The sequence below is a fragment of the Pagrus major genome, chromosome 7 (assembly GCF_040436345.1).
Source record: "Pagrus major chromosome 7, Pma_NU_1.0".
Classification (NCBI taxonomy): domain Eukaryota; kingdom Metazoa; phylum Chordata; class Actinopteri; order Spariformes; family Sparidae; genus Pagrus; species Pagrus major.
The window spans coordinates 16868089-16886993 of NC_133221.1; the positions used below are offsets into that span (position 1 = coordinate 16868089).

Below are 18905 nucleotides of genomic sequence, written 5' to 3' on the forward strand. Positions count from 1 at the left end.
ACCATCCACTCATGCAACCACAAGCACAGGGAGGCATTGGCGCTGCGAGGGACAAAAACGCTCTTACTTTTTAATTTTTCTTTTTACTTTGGCACGGAATGAGGTGAACGGAGCCCCCCGGCGGCTGCAGCGCTTCTCGGACGTGTGGACGATTGTGGTGGCATGGTGTGGTGAAAGAGAGAGACCCCCAGGCAGGCAGCACGCACACAGAGAGACAGAGGTTACACTGTGCATCATGTTTGAATGCTGATAATCAATTAGAAATATACATGACTGTGCTGCTGCATTGCCCATAGCCTCGCCGGGCTGTAGCGAGCCTCTCTTTGTACTGCCGAAGCCCGTGTGAAGCGGCCACCGTGCGGGGCTGAGGGGTGCAACTGAACGGACAATCGCACCCGGACCATTGAAGGGGTTCGGATGAGGTGGTCGATCGGGTTGTTAGATTGTAGAAATCCAGCCAACTTTTCCTCTATTCCTTTCTAACAGCGGTGCCATCGAGCATTGCTCAGGAGATGGCGATGAGGTTGCTCTACTTGGGATTTATACTCTGCTTGGAGATCACATCTCCTCACGGTGCAACCGTAGGTAAGAAAGCCCGTTGTGTTATCTCGCATTGTGATACTCTAGAAAGCATGACCACTTTTTTTTTTTTTTTTTCCTCCTCCTTTCCTGCAAAGCATCTGTGCACAGGCCTGTGCTCACCAGAGTTGGAGCCAACACCGCAAATGGGTTGTCTTCACAATAACACAGTGTGCCACAGCAGCGGTCCCCCTGAAGAGGGAGAGGATCGATCATTAGGAAAGCCTTTAATCACAGAAAGTACCGCAAAGACAAACAACGCGCAGATTATTTTTGTGGCGTAAAAATCTGTCTGCGTTTTTTTCCCCCTTTCTTTAGCAGTGCTCCTGTCTGAGCAGACAGAATGGGCCTGCAAGGATGGCAGACAGTGAGGTTATTCACTGCTGGTGTATTCAGCAGGTAAAAAGGCAACACTTGCATGACATGAACGACCCAACAATGCGTAAAAATATCCCCTCTAAGAGACAAATCCAATTCCTCATGTTATCCAAAAGGCTACAGCTGATAGCCACCTTTCAACCCATTAAAAAAAACACCCGAGCCAGCAGCAGCAGCAGCACGCTTGAGTTTCATATCAAACCTGTGGGAGTCATCATCGGTCAGATCAGCTTTCACGTTTGTTTTCAGCCACTTGGCGCATGTGAAAACAACAGTTGTGTCTGCGAGTGAACGGATAATCTTAATGGCGCGGCTTGTCCCGACGTGCAGCGTCAGTAGCTGCCTCGGAAACCACAGTTTATTACTGACAGCTAGCCAGGTACGGTCTGATAGTGAAATGAATAGCCGTGCAGTTATCCTCTTACGTCCCAGGAGCTCCTTAATGCTCCCCGAGTCCCTGATAGTAATAATGAGACATTAAATGCACCATCGCTCTTGTGACAGTGCGTCGCAGACCTGTTGAGCTAACAGCTCGCTGTTTATGCCCTCAGCTCTTTAATGGAAGCGTGAACATGGTAGTGCATGTGTTTGTGTTTTTAATCTTACCACATTTAACTTACATAACTAGAATTATGAATCAGGTTTCCCAGAAGGCACGGGATGATAGCCTGGAGTCTACTGTAAGTTATCCATCATATTTAGTGGATGTAAAGTCATGCTTTAGTATTGACGTCCTGTCTTGCTCAGACCTGACAGCTTTCTCTGTGGATGAATATGTGTAAAATCAATGTGACAGTCTCTTTCACTTTTTCAGTCCATGTTTACTTGGATGCCTGAAGGAAAAACAACACATTAAACCCTTAATTTTGCCATGAAGGCAGCCCATGTCGTTGCAAAAAAGAAATTGCTCCTGCCCTTCTCCCCGTTGCGAGATCTTACATAAGTTTCATTAGATTTTGATGGAGGCTGTTCAGAGTGAAAGCCATAGCTGAGGTTACAGGAGTGGGCAAGCTCCTCCCACCTCCTCCATCAGTATGTAACATCTGGACACAGGGAGACCATTAATCCAACTTAGATGTGACTGCAGTGGGAGGGGGGAACCAGCTGAAGAGCTGAGGGTGAAGCCGGGTGAGGCAAAACAAACTTCCAAGATTCACTTGGATACTCTCTGAAACTGACATGTAGTTACATAACAGGCAGCCAGGGATGGAAACGATCTATGTGTGTTATGTCATTAGTAACAGTTGATTTGTCAGCCCGCCCGTCGAAGGAGTGTTGTTTCAAAAGAGTAGAAGTGATCAAATGAGTGGATACAAACCCCTAAGGCCGGCCACTTGGGCTGGATTTGTCTGGATCACCACTGGGCCACAGCATGAATTTACGAATGAGAAAGGATTAGTGAGAGGCAGGTCAAAAGTTGACAGTTCAACTTTGGACAGACCCCTTTTGTTTGTTATTGATCCCTGGTGTTGCTTAGAGTCTATGATCGTGTCCCTTAAAGGCGTCCATGAAGAAACCAGAACACGGTGTGAATCGATGCTTGCTCCTCGTGTATGATTTTGACATTTAGGATGCAACTAACAATTATTTTGTTCGTCAGTTGTTCTGCAGATCTTTTTTAGCAGTCAATTGGTTATTGATTGGTCTACAAATCGTAAGAAAAATGCAAAACTGTCCCCCGGAATAGCTTCTTTTTGTTCAGCCAACAGTCCAAAACTCAAAAATATTTAGTTAACGATAAAAATAAGATAAAGTAAAGCATCAAATTGTAATATATCATAAGCTGGAACCATCACATGGTTGGCATTCTGCTTGAAAGATGATTAATAAATGACGAAGCTAAAGTTACTAGTTGATTTATTAATTAGTGGATTCACTTTTTTAGTATTTTTTAAATAAAAACAGCGTCTCAACGGTGAAGATTGGCTGCTTTTCTTTTTCATATGTGATGTTTGCTGTAGTAAACTGAATATCAGCAAGTTCTGGACTCTTGGTCTGACTAAACAGAAGGAAGGATCTGGAAAATTGAGAGGGACAGATTGTTCTCTGTCATTTTACAGTAAATCTGATTATTTCAGAAGCTAATGGATCATCAGCTAAACAATTAATCAGCTTATTTTTTCAAATGATTTGTAGTCTTGAAATACATTCTGCCGCTCATGCAACAAAATAGTACCGTGTTGAATGAAGTTCTTCGTTTTTACTTTATCTTTAGAATCCTATCATCGAGACGTCCATGTTGGATAACTTCGTGAGTTTACATATAGGATCTCAACAACCTTTAAGGGCAGACGACTCCCCGTTGGTGAAAAGTGTAAATCTGGGTCAGAGGCTAAAGAGGTTGAATTCCTGAGGAGCCTACCCTCTGTTTGCCTGACCTTTTTAATGGGACCTGGCTTACCTTTTCCTCAGAACTGTCACTGGAAACATCTGCTGGAAAAATTCAGCATCCCTCATACAAATTCAACAGGTAATAGCACTTGGACTGCTCTCTTCAGCTCTTCCAAGTGGAGGTCACTGGGGAGCACTTATTGTAACTCTGTACACCTGAGGCTGTCTGGTGATGCACTCTCATCAGGTGACACGGATAATCCCCAAATGATTTTGTCTTCTCAAAAAGAAACGTTGGATTAAAAAGCCTAAAATGCTTGGGTTAGAATTTAGTCCAAGTGCTTTTTTTTATACATTCTTTGGTTTGTGAGGGAAATTTAATGCAAAGCTTGTGTGCAGGTGTTTCCATTTTGGTTCTGACCTTGTGAAATTTTTTGTGAAATGATAATAGCAGACAGTGGGATTCTTGACCGTAGCTGCAGAAAAGATCCCCTTTTTATCCCTCTACTTCCTGCACTGCATTGCAATCAACCGTGACTAGAGGGTAAAACCAGATTAACATAAATGTCTTCGGTGTTGTTCCCCACATATTGAAGGCGTGAGACCGCAGATGAAAGAGTGTTTGTTGATTGTGAATAGCAGGGGTGTACTGTAATTGGTGTTTTCTGCTAGCTACATCACTGTTTACCCTGTTTAGCGCCTAAGACCCAAAAAGGGAACGGATCGGCTTCTTTAACAAAATAGGATGTGTGGGTGTGTGTTAATGCATCTCTGTAAGATTCATTGGGCTTTTTATATAATCAGGCTTGCTATGCTATCATTTCCTGTTATTAATATGATTATGACTCTTAGAAATTCCTGTTTTTTGAACATGCAACACAAAACACATCTTTAGATGGGGACATCGAGATCTGTTTTCCTTGCACTTCATGAGGACAGTACACAGAGTTGTTAAAATGTTGCACAGGCTTGCAAAGTTTGCCTGACACCTGGCACAGCTGTGAGAATAAAGTCTTTGTGACTCCTGTTTAACTTGGACAGCGATAATGGTGAACTCCTCACCGGATGCCTTGAGCTGAATCCACAGATCGTCAGTTTTCGGCGACTGTCAGCTGCTGCTTGTTGTGCGTTTGTTCCTGTTGGCTTTTACCGCATCACGGTCGAGCTCACCTCAGATGTTGCCGATCTTCCTGGCTTTGCGTTTGACAGGGAAATCAATTTGATCGCAGGGGCCCTTGGGTGCTTTCACACGTGGTCGGATGTGATCAGAGGATCTGATATAAGGAGATAACATTCCAATTTCATGGACTGCTGCCAAGTGTCAAAGCCGTTAACTTTCATCAAAGTCGCAGCCATGACTCCAAGTCATTGGCTGGTGATATCTGTGTGGCAAATATATGGACACAATTTGAATTTTTATAGTACTTCTGTGTAAGGGACCATGTCAATGTTCTGTATAAGTACAGTAGCTGATCACAAATTTTCATTTTCAGTCTTTCAGGAGATTAAAACATTTTAAGGACATACAATAATCAAACATATTAAACATTATATTACAAATACAGTGTAGACATTGCTGCGATCTGGGACTTAACAAAATAAGAGACAGTTTATCATATAGTAATAATTATAATTCTATCAATTCTGATGGAATTGTATTAGGTACGCATCCAACCATCTGTGATATGATATGATTTATTAAACCATGTTAGAGTGAATAATATAATAATACAACTGCCTGTAGGGTTGGTCGATAATATGTTAGATGATATACATTTTGTTGCCATACTGTTAATACCTTGATAAATATCTCTGGATGGAGTAGAACATTGTGGATAGCGTTGGACTTCTTTGTGGCAACATTTTATTTTTTAGAAACAATAAGGTCTGTTTTATCCATCAACAATTTCTCAATTGATTTTGTTTTTAGAATATGGATTATATCACAACATGTGTTGATAAGTCATGATTTAAAGCCTAGTGTACTGTGATAAAGAGGAATTTCAACCATCTTGCCAATGTCATCTACATTGACACCACATCAATTCTTTTAATTTGATCATTTAATTATTTTAATTTGATCATCAACCATGATGATCTGGTCTCTTGGATTACTGTTATTTCCTCCTCTAGCAGACTGATATAACTGACATCTGCCTATAAAGTATACTATATGTAGCATATCCTTAATTACTTACACAATGTTGCCAGGTTATGACATGCACTGAAAATAGAACATCACATAAAAGCTTAATGGGATACCACTACTCCAAACCCATGGGTTCAATAACAATTAAATTCATTAAATAAACATAAAAAGATGGCTCACATTTTTATCATTAATGCATTAAAACAGAATATAAACAGCTAAAAGTGTTAAAAAGATGTCAGTAAGACATTGAATGTGATAATAAAAGGAGTTATGATGTCACAGGAACACAGTGCAGGCAGCTCTAATGAGCACCAGTTTCACCTGCTATAAGTAAACTTTCTTTAACCTCTTGAAAATGACATTCACTTTGGTTTGAAAACTACTATTAATAGCTATTTGCAACTTTTGAGTTTGTATTTCCTCATCTGATCCTGTTGTCACCTTTACTCATGTACTCTGAAACTTAACAATTCTATCAAGATTGAAGGGTGTGTGACTTAACTGTGCTTCTGAAGGTCCACAGTTTTTACGGTAAAGTTAACTGCTGAAGGTTTCCAAGGTCTTTTATGATATTCTCCTGTTTGTAGGTCGTTCATACTTGTGCTCATCCGTGAGGGTTTAATCACTCATGCTAGAATTATAGTTCATGCCGCATTTCCAGAAGAGACCTTTTATGTGTCACACAGTCTAGCTTTGGATCTCACCGCAGAACAAAGAGGCTATCTGTTAAGATGTGAAGTAGATGACAACTCATTTGTGCATTGTTTATGAGTCATTCCTAGCAATTATCGAGCCAGGAACATTCCTCCCTCCTGTGTCTTTTAGAGTGAATCTAATGAGGGATTCATAGAGATCGACCTGCATGAAATCACAAAAACATTTTCACCCTTCAACTGAAGCTAAGTCTTATTCGGTAACATACTCTTTCCATACCTTACTCCTGTAGCCTTGGATGTTTTTTCCTGGTTGCTCCAGAGGACAGAGACAAGGAATGATTTACAGTCATCCCAGTTGCAGTGAATGCCTCAATTTATGTGGTTCAGCCTTCATTTTGTGGCTCACATATTCTGTTTTCATAACAGCTGAATCTGGTTTGACTTTTCCTCTATGGGTGGACAGAGCTGTGCTATGCAGAGGCTACAGGGCGGTTGTAGAAGAACTCTGTAGAAAGCACTGTGAAGCCTCTTTACATTTATCTTTATGTCCATCAATCACACTCACTCATTGTGTGTCTTTAACTGCGTTGCCTTTTACTGCTCTGGCCTGTGACGTCCTGCAGAGCCTCATCAGGTTACCTCTGAGGTCAAAGCTGCACCCTTTTGTCGTGCAGTGACACAAAAACAAGGCTTTCAGGAACTAGAGTAGGTACTAACTCCAACTCAGTCTTCTGCTGTTTATGCATGTTCAACCTCTTTGAAACCGGCTCTTGTGGATTAGAACTCAGATTGCCTATGGGCATTGTATGCGCACTGTGAGCTGGGTAAAGTGCTCAAGTGCTTGGCTGTGGTTTGGCTTGACACAAAGATAAGTGGTTGTTTCCACTGGATGGGCACTGCACAGTGCGACCATTGAAGAAGTTGATTTTTAATGGCTAAAGCAGTGGCTGTTGGATAGTGTTTATTAAACTTGTTCTGTGCTTTCTACCCTCGTATTAGGAGTGGGCGATCTGGCCAAAAAATAATATCGAGATCTATTTAGATAGTGAAACGTGAGAATATTAGTTTAAAACAGAAAAGAAGACTTGAAATAGCCAATGAATTTCTCCATTTGCACAACTAAAACACAAAATTACATGAGATATAATACTTCTTTAGCACAAGCTCCTTATCCGCCACATTGCTAGCTATAAGTCACGTTGCATTGTGTACAGGCTTTAAATTCAGATTATTTCAATTGTCAGTTAACATGTGGATTATTTTCTCCATTAATCGTTTAGTCTTTTGGTCTATAAAATATCAGAAAGTGGTGAAAAATGTTGATCAGTGTTTTCCAAAGCCCAATATTATGTCCTTAAACATCTTGTTTTGTCAACAACCCAAAGATATTCAGTTTACTGTTGTAGAGGAGTAAAGACACAAGCAAATATTCACATTTAAGGTGGAATCAGAGAACTTTGACTTCTCGAATATCAAAATAGTAGGCGATTAATTGTAATAGTTGGCAACTAATCAATGGAGGAAGGAAGAGCCGTGTGAAGTAAATCATCCTATCAGCATAGGCATCTTAGCTACATCACTTGACTGGTTTGTTCACGTAGCGCGGGTGTGCTAGTCATTGAGGTTATATGAGGTATGGAAACAGAACTAACTCAGAACAGATTACAATCTAAAATCATCAGATCGCCCACCCCTTCCTCATATACCTAAATATTCCACATTTTACATCTTAAAGGCTCAGACTCTGGTTAAAAAATAGTCCCTCTTCCAACTGAATAATTAATACAGCACAAAATTCAGTAATAACATCTTCTCTCTGCGCTCATTCTCATCCCTGCGGTCCTCGTTTGGTTTTAATTGTTACTTGCAATGCAGGGATTCTTGCTTTGAAATCATGCTAAACTGAGCAGAGAAATCACTTCAAACTTGACCTCAGGGGTCTAATTACATACTGTAGTCGGTTTGCTTTTTCTGTTTCACTCCCTGAAACACCCTGGAGCTCCACAATGGAGGACCAGTAAGGGGTGATGGGTGATGAGAAACAGTCCTGGTTTTATTTCCACTTTCGCCTGGCACTGCCATTGTACGCAGCAGGACCATCGAGACCCAGAGTCCCATTTATTTATTCATTCATTCGAGTCATTTCACATTCCCATTCGCACTGTTATCTTTTAACAGAATTTAATAGAATCCATGCTCCATTGCTCAACCTAGAAATTATCCACATGGGGATTGGCTTGGTTGAAAACTAGGATGTGCTCAGTTTTAGAGGCATGCTTGTGAAACAAAAGTAAATTTCATACATTTCAATTTGTGACGAAACATTCCACTTGAGTCTGTGTGCATTTCGATGATGGTCTTTTTCATTGTGATGTGTGGCATTTTTTACTAAAGCAAACTTTTTTAATAAAGTCCATCCCGTTTTACACTTTGAATAACCATTCTAAGTTAGTCTCGTAGCAAAAACAAACAGGCAACCACTCATTTTCCCCTGAATTCAAAAGCAAAACTGTTGTAGTTCGTTTGAATCTAGCTGCTTGTCTGTAACAGATTGTCTTTTTGAGGCAAAGCTATACACATGAAATCAATTAGAAGGTGCTGGAATGTGCTGCATGGATCTGGAGTTGATTTGTAGAGCAGCGATGGCCATATTGAGAGAGACAGATCAGGGTGGGGGAAGAAGTGGGTCAGTGTTTGGTCCCAGCTGGTGATGGTGTCTGGAGGCCTCCATCACTTGGCTGCTGAATTGGTGCCACAACACCATTTACTCACCATCCCACAGAGTTCCTTTTGAGGCTTGAGATTGTTTTGTCAAGTTTTTGGATTACATAAAAAACCTTAAATGTCCTCTTGCAAATGGCCTTAAACACACTTTATTCTTCTTGTTAAGTGCCCAGGAGGGGTGTTTCTATACGAGCCAGCTCTGTGTATGTTTATGCATTTGCTCATTCGCTCGTGTTTAATGCTCTTTGCCATGGGCAGCGCTTAGGGGCTATTCGGTTTGCACTGTTTGGACAGCACAGAGCTTCAGTGGGCCCGCATAAGGAAATACAGTGTGTGCACCACACAACGGGGAGTATGTCCGCCAACTGGAGCCTGGGCATCCACATGCTCGGAAGTAACTCAGTGATTTATAGCATAGCGTGTACGTCAACTCAAGAGTCAAACATTTGTTCAGTGAATCTTTAGTGCCAGTACTAATGGAGGAGCTTGTAAGTCAGTCTAGCTTCTCTTACGCATGTTTTCTTAGCTCCCTAATCTCTGAATAATGTCAAGTTAAATATTGCTATTTTAAAGATCCAGTCTTTGTCTCCGCTTTCTGTAATTCACTCAGTGTACGTCAAGTTTCAGCGCTCACTAACATGAGGAAGCCCTGTAATGGATCTTCTTTGGTTCGTAAAATGGTGATGACTTTACCATGATTTCTTGATTTGACAAGATAATGAGGAAAGAAAATAGAATTTACAGTCAGTGATTTCAAATTTTAACCACCAACATCCCAATTTGGCATCCTCGAATGTCTCCTCCAAGTAAGAGCTGGGAAACCGTTGAGAAAACTGAAATTAGATTGAGTGTAGAGCATTAGATGTAAAGTTGGGTAGAAACACTAATCCCGTGTCTAATGGACAAATACTCCAGACATTTTTACAGAGTGCTGGCCTTCAGGCATTCTTGGGCTTACAGCCGCCTGAAGGTCTTTCTCAGCATTCATGTTTAATGCCTTTGCCGTATTGCCCCACCATAAACGGCTTGAATGAAATACACTTTCAGTGCAGCATATTGTAACTACATCAGACTGACAGGCATTTTGGTTTTTGTGGAAGACGGCTGTTTTAAAATCATGCTGTGTGTGTGTTTCTTTTTTAAACGAGCCAAATAAAGATATTCGTACACGGTGTAATTTCTCTTCAGGAATAGAAACTGTTTCCTGTGATGCGTCCAAAGTTTCCCTCACTCGGTAATGGTGTGAAACTCAAAACTCTTGAGGGTTTTAACTAAGGCTGTGAAAGTTATTTTTCTCATTTTCTTCTCTAATTAGATGTGGTTTTGCTCTAATAGATACCCACAGGATGGTTGTTTTTCTCAGGGTATCTTAATATGGAGGCAGTGGTGTATATCATACTAATCTTACTTTTTAAAAGTTGATCATAAGCAAAAGAAGGATATTATTATTTAAATGTGATAATCCTCCTGTTTTTGTGGATAGAAGAGTTGAATGCTGTGGGATTTCCTTCCATTTAGTCACAGCAGTGTGATCAGGTTGCCTTTCAGCTGTGGCAGGAAATGCTTTAGTTGGAAGGCATTATCAGACTGGGACTCTGTTGGAGGCAAACACACTGGGCTTGTAGGAGTTCCTGTAAGTGGAGTATGTACCTTGATTCAATGGGATTGGTGTTTGCTGTTGGGCCAATCCTAGGAGACTAAATAAAGGCCTTCTTCATTCCCTTTTGTAGGTAAAGTGGACTCAAATGGTTCAACATCCCAGCCTCTTTCGGACCCTCCAGAAATTGTCAGCATTTTGGCAGTAACTTTGGAAAAAAGGCGACTTTGCAGGCTGAATTAACAATTCACATCTCTGTTTGAGATATTTCAGTGGGCTTTGAAAGAGGACTGCTGAGGGGGGAAGGCTGCCAGTCTTTCCCCCAGTCTCTAACCCCTCCTCTGCCACAACCTCCAATTAGGCTCGGAGGTTCTCCCCTCTGCGGTCATTTCATGCTGGTGTGTTAAAGCGATGATAAAATTAGAACCCGCAATGTTTTATTTCCAGTTTTATGCCCACTCACAAGGAACAACTGGCTCGGCCCAACTGCTTCACACAGGGACCAGAGATCCAGAGAGATGCCTTCACATAGCCGCCTGTCGGAGGCTTCAATGCTTTTACTCATTGCAGCTCAGGGTTCAGTCAGTGTGGCTGTGTGTTTGCTTGTTGGGTCTTTAGGCAGATTAAATGGCAACGTATAAGCACAGGCAAATCCAGTGTATTTACCACCAAACAAAATGTACCAGGACATTGGTACGCAGAAAGGAAGCCACACTAACAAGCTGGCCTCAGGCCATGGCTAGCCTGTCTAGCCTCTCTCTCATTCCTTCACCCCGCTGTTTGGGTGTGTTCATGTCATCTAAACTAATCAGTGCCTTTACAGCTCTCATTCTCACTCTCATCCAGAATCTTACATCCTGTCACGTTCTTACGACATTTAATACAGACCCCGTGTTATAGCGTCTCGTTTAAATCTTATTCTCCTGCATCACTTGAAGTCTGTTTTGTAATCCTTGCCCCTGCCATTGTGTGAAGAGAAGAACTAGGCGAACTGCTCTCCGCATTTTAAAACCCAGCGCTCTCTCTTTCGCTTAATCTCCTCAAATATCAAGGTGTTGTTCATATAAGGAAAAGCTGTGATCTGATCCCCGAAACGCTTTACCTCCTAATTGTATTTACAAAAACATGACACTCAGAAGACTTAGTGTTTGACACACACTTCACTGTCACATGGAAAAAAGACCAGGGTCTAAACCCCTTTAGTCTGACAGGCAAAAGGAACGTGATCGCAATGATACACTCGCCTCATGCGCTCTTGTGATTTCAGTCACATCCCAGCCCCCTTGCGGTGCACACCCCCTCCCCCCTACACCGCCCACCCCAAACACCTCTCTGCCTGCCAAGTACGTAGGGAGGCAAGTCATCCAGGGCGAGAGAGGGCTCAGTCCCTGCTGAGAATCACAATGAGACCTTCGTTGCTGCTGTCCTTCCCAGAGCGTTGCTGCACAACAGTACAGTAACAACAACCTTCTGCCTGAAATGGACATTGTGGTCTTTTTTGTGTTTGTGTAACATTTTTGACCACTCGCATAAAAGGAAGGGTTTCACTTGTGTATATTTGGCAACCCATTTTCATTCTTCCTTATTCTGAGAGCAGATGTTGCCATAGAACTTCAGCTTTCTCCACTTGAATTCGTTTTCAAGTTGTATGTTAATTTGGCTACGATTTGATCATAAAACATTTCTTTCTTTGAAATAAACAGTTGAAGTTACTTTGATTATCTTCATCCTCACCAAAACTCAACGAGAATTGGGTTTTAAATGTCTGATTATTGACTTTTCTGCATGAAGACATAATCTTTCTTCGCCCCTCCACAGTTCACCTAAATTAAACCAAGTGGTGTGAAGCCTTGCAGTTAGTTTTGGTTTCATTTATCTGTGTTGACAGATATCAGTCTGACATTTTGGCCACCAACCCACCAAGCACTGTTGATGGTGCTTGAGGCATGTAAACCGCAGCTCAAAATAAATCCCATTTGAACTTAATTCATTTGTGGTAGAAGCAGACACTGAGAGACAGGTATATCTTAGACAGGGCAAATAAAGTGAGGAAAATATGTGGTTTCCTTTTGTAATTTGGGTGAAGTGACCCTTTAAGATACATTTAGTAAAGTAACAAATTTGGTGTTGACAGTCTGATGTGACACCATGTGGGTGGAGCTCCATTCGACCAGGGTTTTTCAGAGTGTCGCTGAGTTAAAGCATGTCGGCAGTGTGGGACCTGCTGATGGGTCATGAGCGTTGCTGTGGCGCTGCTAGCCTGTGGTACACCTCAACAATCTGTGCTGACTTGCTGCCCAGAACTCGGGCGCTCTGCAGTTTCCCATGGCTCAGACGGTGATTGAATGCCCAGTTATGTCTGTGCTGTGACACATGAAAGAGCCTCTGTGGTAAAAGTTGAAAAACACCTTCAGAGTAATAAAAAAAAAAAAGAAGAAAAAAAGTGAAAAGAAATGAGTTGTCCGTAAGAAGAGAGGAAACAACAAACAAACCCAGAACTAAAAGGCAGCACTGTTGGTTGTAAACTTGTAGAGGAGTCTTTTTTGCCTGTGGGTCTTTTGATACAAAAACATCATTGTAAACTCGGGTTGACCCTCGCATGTTGTTTTGCCCTGCTGAGTTAAGATCTATGCTGCTTGAAGCTGGAAATTTCCTATGTAGATTCTGCACACGAGAGAATAGTTGTTGAAAAGTAAAGAGCAACATTAAAAAACACTTACATGCTTGTATTTCATGAGATGCTACTGAATATATTTGTGATTTAAAAGCATTCTCAGACCTCCGGTGCTTTTTGTGATGACACATCACATTTTCTCCCTGTCTTTTCAGCTCCCAAAGCTGACGACCACCCCAAGACTTGCAGCTCTAAGCAGTTTGTATGTAAGGACCAGGTGACCTGTATCTCCAAAGGCTGGCGCTGCGACGGGGAGAAGGACTGTCCAGATGGCTCGGACGAATCGCCAGATATCTGTAAGTATGGCTACATGAAAGCAGCTACTAAAACTGTCTCTCAGCAGGCTTGTGTCCTCAGCTCTCGTGTTCTCTCCAAGCTGTTGGTTCAGGGCAGTGAACATGATTACTGCTTTTACTCTGTTGAGATTGCTGTTTGCTAGCTTTATTTTAAAATTTTGTCACGTGATGTTATAAGACACTCGCTACCTCTAAAACGGCTTTGAAGAGACAGCAGCACAATGATCAGACAGTTTAATTTGGGGCTGAATAAGAGCGTAGGTTATGCCCTTTCTGCAAAGGACACAGGCTCACAGTGTGCGCTCTGGCTGCTCTGCTGAATTATAGCTCTAATTATGCTGCCATGTTTAGTCTGAATGTTCAGGGATGTGTCTGCTCTTGTCTGGACTCTTGTGGGATCGACGCAGTCCCTCTTGTCCCAGCCACTCACATCTGTCATCCTCTCCATCCTGCCGCTCCATCCATAAACTCACCCTGGTAAAAGAAAAGCCTTTCCTCTGTTTATATGCGGGCGCTAATGGTGATTTTACTGTCTGCATGTGCCACACCTTACATCTGTCATGCCATAAGCATTCTCACAATAGTCTGGCACGCAGAGACAAGCAGCTGACACCCAGCATTAAGGGGCTTGTTACTGTGGGTGAAAACACAATTAAGTATTAACACATAGGATTACTGATTTAAAATGTGTGAGATGGCCGAGGGTGATGAGAAGTATCGCTATTTTGTGGTCATAGGCACATAAGCTGTTAACTGTAGGTGTTGAAATGGAGAGAGTTAAAATTAGTTGGATTCCCCTCCCACAGATGGGTCAGATAGTTCCCCCATGCTCAGAGTTTTGGCTTTGAAATGAGCAAAACGGAGAGTTCTCTCATCTACTTCCTCTGTCACTGTCCTATATTTATTGATTCACACAGATTTTACAGAGAGAAATTGCTGCAAACACCACAACTTCTCATTTAAAGGGTCGTTCAGATACTCGTATCAGTATCGGAAAAGCTTCCGATAAGGCCTAAAACACTAGATTGGATATCGGCCAGTACTCGAGTCTAGGCACTGATCTGATACCACATAAGTTGTTTATTAGAAACAGGATCCTGCTATTTCAGGTTTTTACTGCACGAGCTGCCAAAATCCATAAGCAAGCGACTTATGTAACGTCCATAACATAACATCCATACAGGGTGAGAAGTTGCAGCTGATTTTTTAAAGACACACTGGTACACGCAGTCGACTGATCCAAAAAAGTCAGGAATCTATATAGGAAGGAAAAAGTGGTATCCGAAACATGCCTATGTATTTATAAAGCGTGCAATACTTTTTTGCAAACTGCTTCAGGAACAAAAAAACGATCAATTGTAGTTTTGTAAATAACAGCAATCACAGAACATCAGCAATTTTATGTAAGTGTGACCCACATAATTCACTCAAGCAAGCTGCAGCCATTCAATTTCTGCCCTTTTTTTTACTAAGCAATTGAACTGAGTGAATTTTCCATAGCACTTATGTAATTTGGTGACACAGACAATGGTGTGATTCATCTTCTGCGTGGAGAGATGGAGTGTGGTGTTTCAGCAGAACATCAAGATATGTTCTGCTCAATTACCCGCTTCCCATGGGCTCTAATCTGCCTGTCACTTTACCTTTAGTTAAGGCGCTTCTCTATTCATGTGAGTTTCTGAGGCAGTCATAATAAATATCTGTTACTGCAATTAATGCACTTCTTCTCTGTACGGCCTCATGTGTTTGCAGTCTAACGAGCACAGTCAAAGGCGAGGCGCCTTTAAGTATCACAATGAAAGGCAGCCAGACTGTGATTTTATCCACAGTCGTTTAGTTGATCCATCCATTAAATGTGAGTAGTGTTTGGAATGGAGGGCTGCAGATAAAGCTACAGAGTGAATGGGCCTGAGCCAGCATAGATGAGACGGGAGAGTTTGGAGGAGTGACTCTGAAGGTTATTTAAAATCCTGCTCTGACTCAGAGGAATGTTGGAGGGTCTTTTTTCTTTTCACCCCGGCTTTTCCATTCACGGGTTGAAACAGTTTGCAGGTCATCAGCCTGGTTTTTCCCCAAAGTAAATGGGCAATCTGACCTGTATGCTGTAAACAAAGATGCTCTCAGCTGAGTGCGAATAGAAACAGTTGATATAAAGTCAGGCCAAACTTTGATCCATCTAAGAGGAGTGCTCAAATCAGGATCAACTGTGGAAGTTTTGTGTTGATGCAGTTCTTTATTTTGAAAGCTCAAGGTGTTATCTGTTTGCAAAAGGAGTCTAACTTTCTCTTTCAAACTAAGTTTATGAAAGTCAGAGAACTCTTAAAAAAAGTCCCTACTCTTTAGGCTTTTGTTCCAACATGCCCCCTGACCACAGTCTAGTTCTGTGCGTTAATGTTGATGGGAATTAGAGCGGTGCGTGCTGCTATAATTACGACATTATCTCCAGTTCAAGTTAATTACTAACTACAGGCTTGGTTTACAAAGAGTACTCGCAGAGATTTCGCAAGGCCAAAACATTTCATTTTCATCCTCTTTCTTCTCAACCTTTCTTTTGCTGTACATCTGTCTTGGTGCGGCGTCGCCTTACAGTCTGGTTGTTGTATAAATCAGAGACTGACAGTGACAAAAGTGCATGTGTTCAACATGGAGCTTTGTTTCTTAGACAGGTTTGTATATCAGTTACAGAAGGGAACTTGTGAAAAGCGAAACTAAGAACCTGCCTGTATATTTCCATTCTCCCTGAAGCTCAAGTGTTACCATGTAAACCACACGATGACTGGAGCTGATTTGGCTGAATCACCAGTTTTGTTTCTGGTAAATGCCACCTGTTTTGTTTACGATGATCATGAATCCACTTGCTGTCAGAGTGGTGGGTGTTGTAAACGTGTGCTTTTGTCTGGTGCGGATCTTTGATCTACACCTCAGGTACCCATGCAGGAAGAAAGTGCACTCCTCAGTATCACACTGTCTGGAGCTCTAATTGCCTGTCGTTCCCAAACCATTCATCTGGGCTGTAATTATGTTGAGGAGCTAAAGACAGACTTCTGCCACAGAAGTGGGGTTGTAGCGTTGCATCACATGAGGCGTTGACATGCTGTGGTTGAGGTGGCAGTGGATTCCAGGGGTCCATGTTGCGTGTTAGCATCCTTCGTATGAGGGCTTGTTTATTAGAGGGGAACTGAAGTAGAGTGATAGGAAGGTGGATGTATGGATGCATGTTTCTGAACCCGGATCTGCATGACTTGTCATCGTTAATGGATCAGTGGGGGTCTGGGCACATTGCCAGATGTTGGGCCGTCACAGCCCTCAGAGCCCCAGTGTGAACCTCCCTCTTATAGCCCCTAGTACACGCTCAGATAGCCATCAGCAGGCTGCTTGTACAGGCCCCTGTCTGCAGGTGTGACCCTGTCATCCTCTCCCAGGGACTGCACTGGCTCCCCCTCACTGCAGGGCTTCAAGTGGTTTCAGACAGGCCGTTTCACCTCAATTACATACCGGCTTAGGGCTCAGGAAGTGGTTGACACGTGCCTTCAGGGCAGGGGTTTATGCTCTCTCTGTCTCAATAATGGTGCTGTGTACAGGACCGCTGTGTTTTAATGCTCTTATTAGTTGTGGTATGTTGTAAAGAGTTCTCCATGTAGCAGAGATGAAGTGGGGAGGGGTGATTGGGTTGTTCCTGATGTCAATGCATGGCTTTCCTTACAGATGTTGAGCAGACAGAGTACAGAAGTCCACATAGTACTAGCTGGCTACTAAGGTACCAGCTAATGGGGATCCTTAATAAACAATAAACAATAAACATAGGATAGATGAGTTATGGTCCAAGGACATGTAGATTCATTTTCTGTTGTGTGTGTGTGTGTGTGTGTGTGTTCTTTTTTTTTTGGAAGTAAAAGCTTTATTCATAACAGGTTAGCGAAACAAACAAAAGTAAATCTAGTGAGACATATTGCACTGTAAGGTTCTCTGTCGCTCAGCACTTTTCTGCTCTGTTCTACTAGAGTCACATCAGCAAAATGCATTTTTTGTGCATATAATGATTTATCATTTGAACAGACATGACTTAAAGCTGCTGTAAACATTATTTTCTTATTAAAAGAAAAATTTGATCGGTCTATATTCCAACGGTAATCAATGTTATAGAGTGTTTGGTCAGTAATCCATGTCTTTCTTCCCCCTGCTCATGCAGTAAAAGAGAAAATATTTTTTTGTGGTATCCTGCCCACTTTATCCAATCAGAAAAGAGATTTCAATGAAAAGGCAGTCCTGTCTGCTTGGGGAACAGGCAGAGAGCAGGATCCTCCTGTTCTGGTACCTACGCCGACAGCAAAAACAGGGAATTTCAGCGCTCCTGGTGACGGGGTATATCATCACCAAACAAGCCAAGCGAAGGAAAACGCTTGAAGAAAAGAAAGAGGCAAGAAGAGCTTCCTCAAATCAAAGAAAGGAGTTGTACAAGTGTGGTGACGTAAAGAGGAGGGAGGAGAGTGCTAACAACAAAAAGGAAAGGAAAGGAAGTTAGCTTAAACTATGACACCTACAGCAGCTTTCAATGGTCTAACCATTCTGGTTCCCTTTGTTTCATGATGCTGTTGTTAAAATTTTAAGTGCCAGTGTCACAACATACATCTCATTTCACTGCTCTGTTGGAACAGTTGCTGTCAAAAACACTGACTCCCTGTCTGCATCCCAAGTCTGTCTGCAATTATGATTCTTGCGTGAACCACATTCATTGTGGTTGAGCCAGTGAATGGGAACAGATGTCTGAATAAGCCCTAGCATGTAAGCACTTTCTCCATCATGAGAAGTGCTTGCCATGAAGGAATCTCTTTCATCATCAAAAAATCCCTTATGCAACAATTGTCTGCCTCTAATTCTCCGTTAGACTTTTTCGCCCCCAATTTAGCATGAAAATGTCCACAGGAGGACTTCCAAGCAGGGGGTGAAATGCATTTCAATCATGCAAATACGCTGCCTTTCTTTTTTCCCACGCAGCGCTATCCACTTTCATTCAGGGGGGAAGAAAATGAGCTGATGACTCAAAGTAGTTAACACTTGCAAATGACAAGCCACTCCCTGTGCTCGTACTGTCAAGCTGTCATTAAAGTTGTCTCATAGGGTAAGGAAGTGTTCCTCGCATATATCGACACACACAAGTAGGGGTGGGGGATCAGGCCCAAAAATAAGATCATGATCTATTTCATCTCAATCGTTATCCATTATGTAAATTGCAATTGCTCTTTTCTGAGTTGTGAAATGCCCCGTGGGATATATTTTTTGGCACAAGCTCCTTATTTGCCATGTTTGGTAGCTATAACTCGTGTTGCATTGTGCATAGTTGGTCACCCAAGAAAGAGCTATGTAAAGCCATTTGTTCAATCAGCATAGCCATGTAATTGGTGACATTACTCTATTGGTTTGTTCACGTAGAGCAGATCTGCCAGTCAATGACGTTATGGGAAGTTTGGAAACAGAAGTATAAAGACATCACAATCGATCCTGACTTAAATCGTCCGAT

At 42.0% G+C, this 18905-nt stretch overlaps 1 protein-coding gene across 1 annotated transcript in view; it reads left to right on the plus strand.

Moving 5' to 3' along the window:
* The window catches only part of lrp1ab (low density lipoprotein receptor-related protein 1Ab), a 90192-nt gene continuing 71287 nt past the window's right edge, over positions 1–18905 (plus strand). Inside the window, exons 1-2 of the mRNA XM_073469537.1 lie at positions 1–585; positions 13247–13387. Coding sequence (XP_073325638.1) covers positions 513–585; positions 13247–13387 — 214 coding nt within the window. The 5' untranslated portion in view covers positions 1–512. The remainder of the gene's footprint in view (positions 586–13246; positions 13388–18905) is intronic.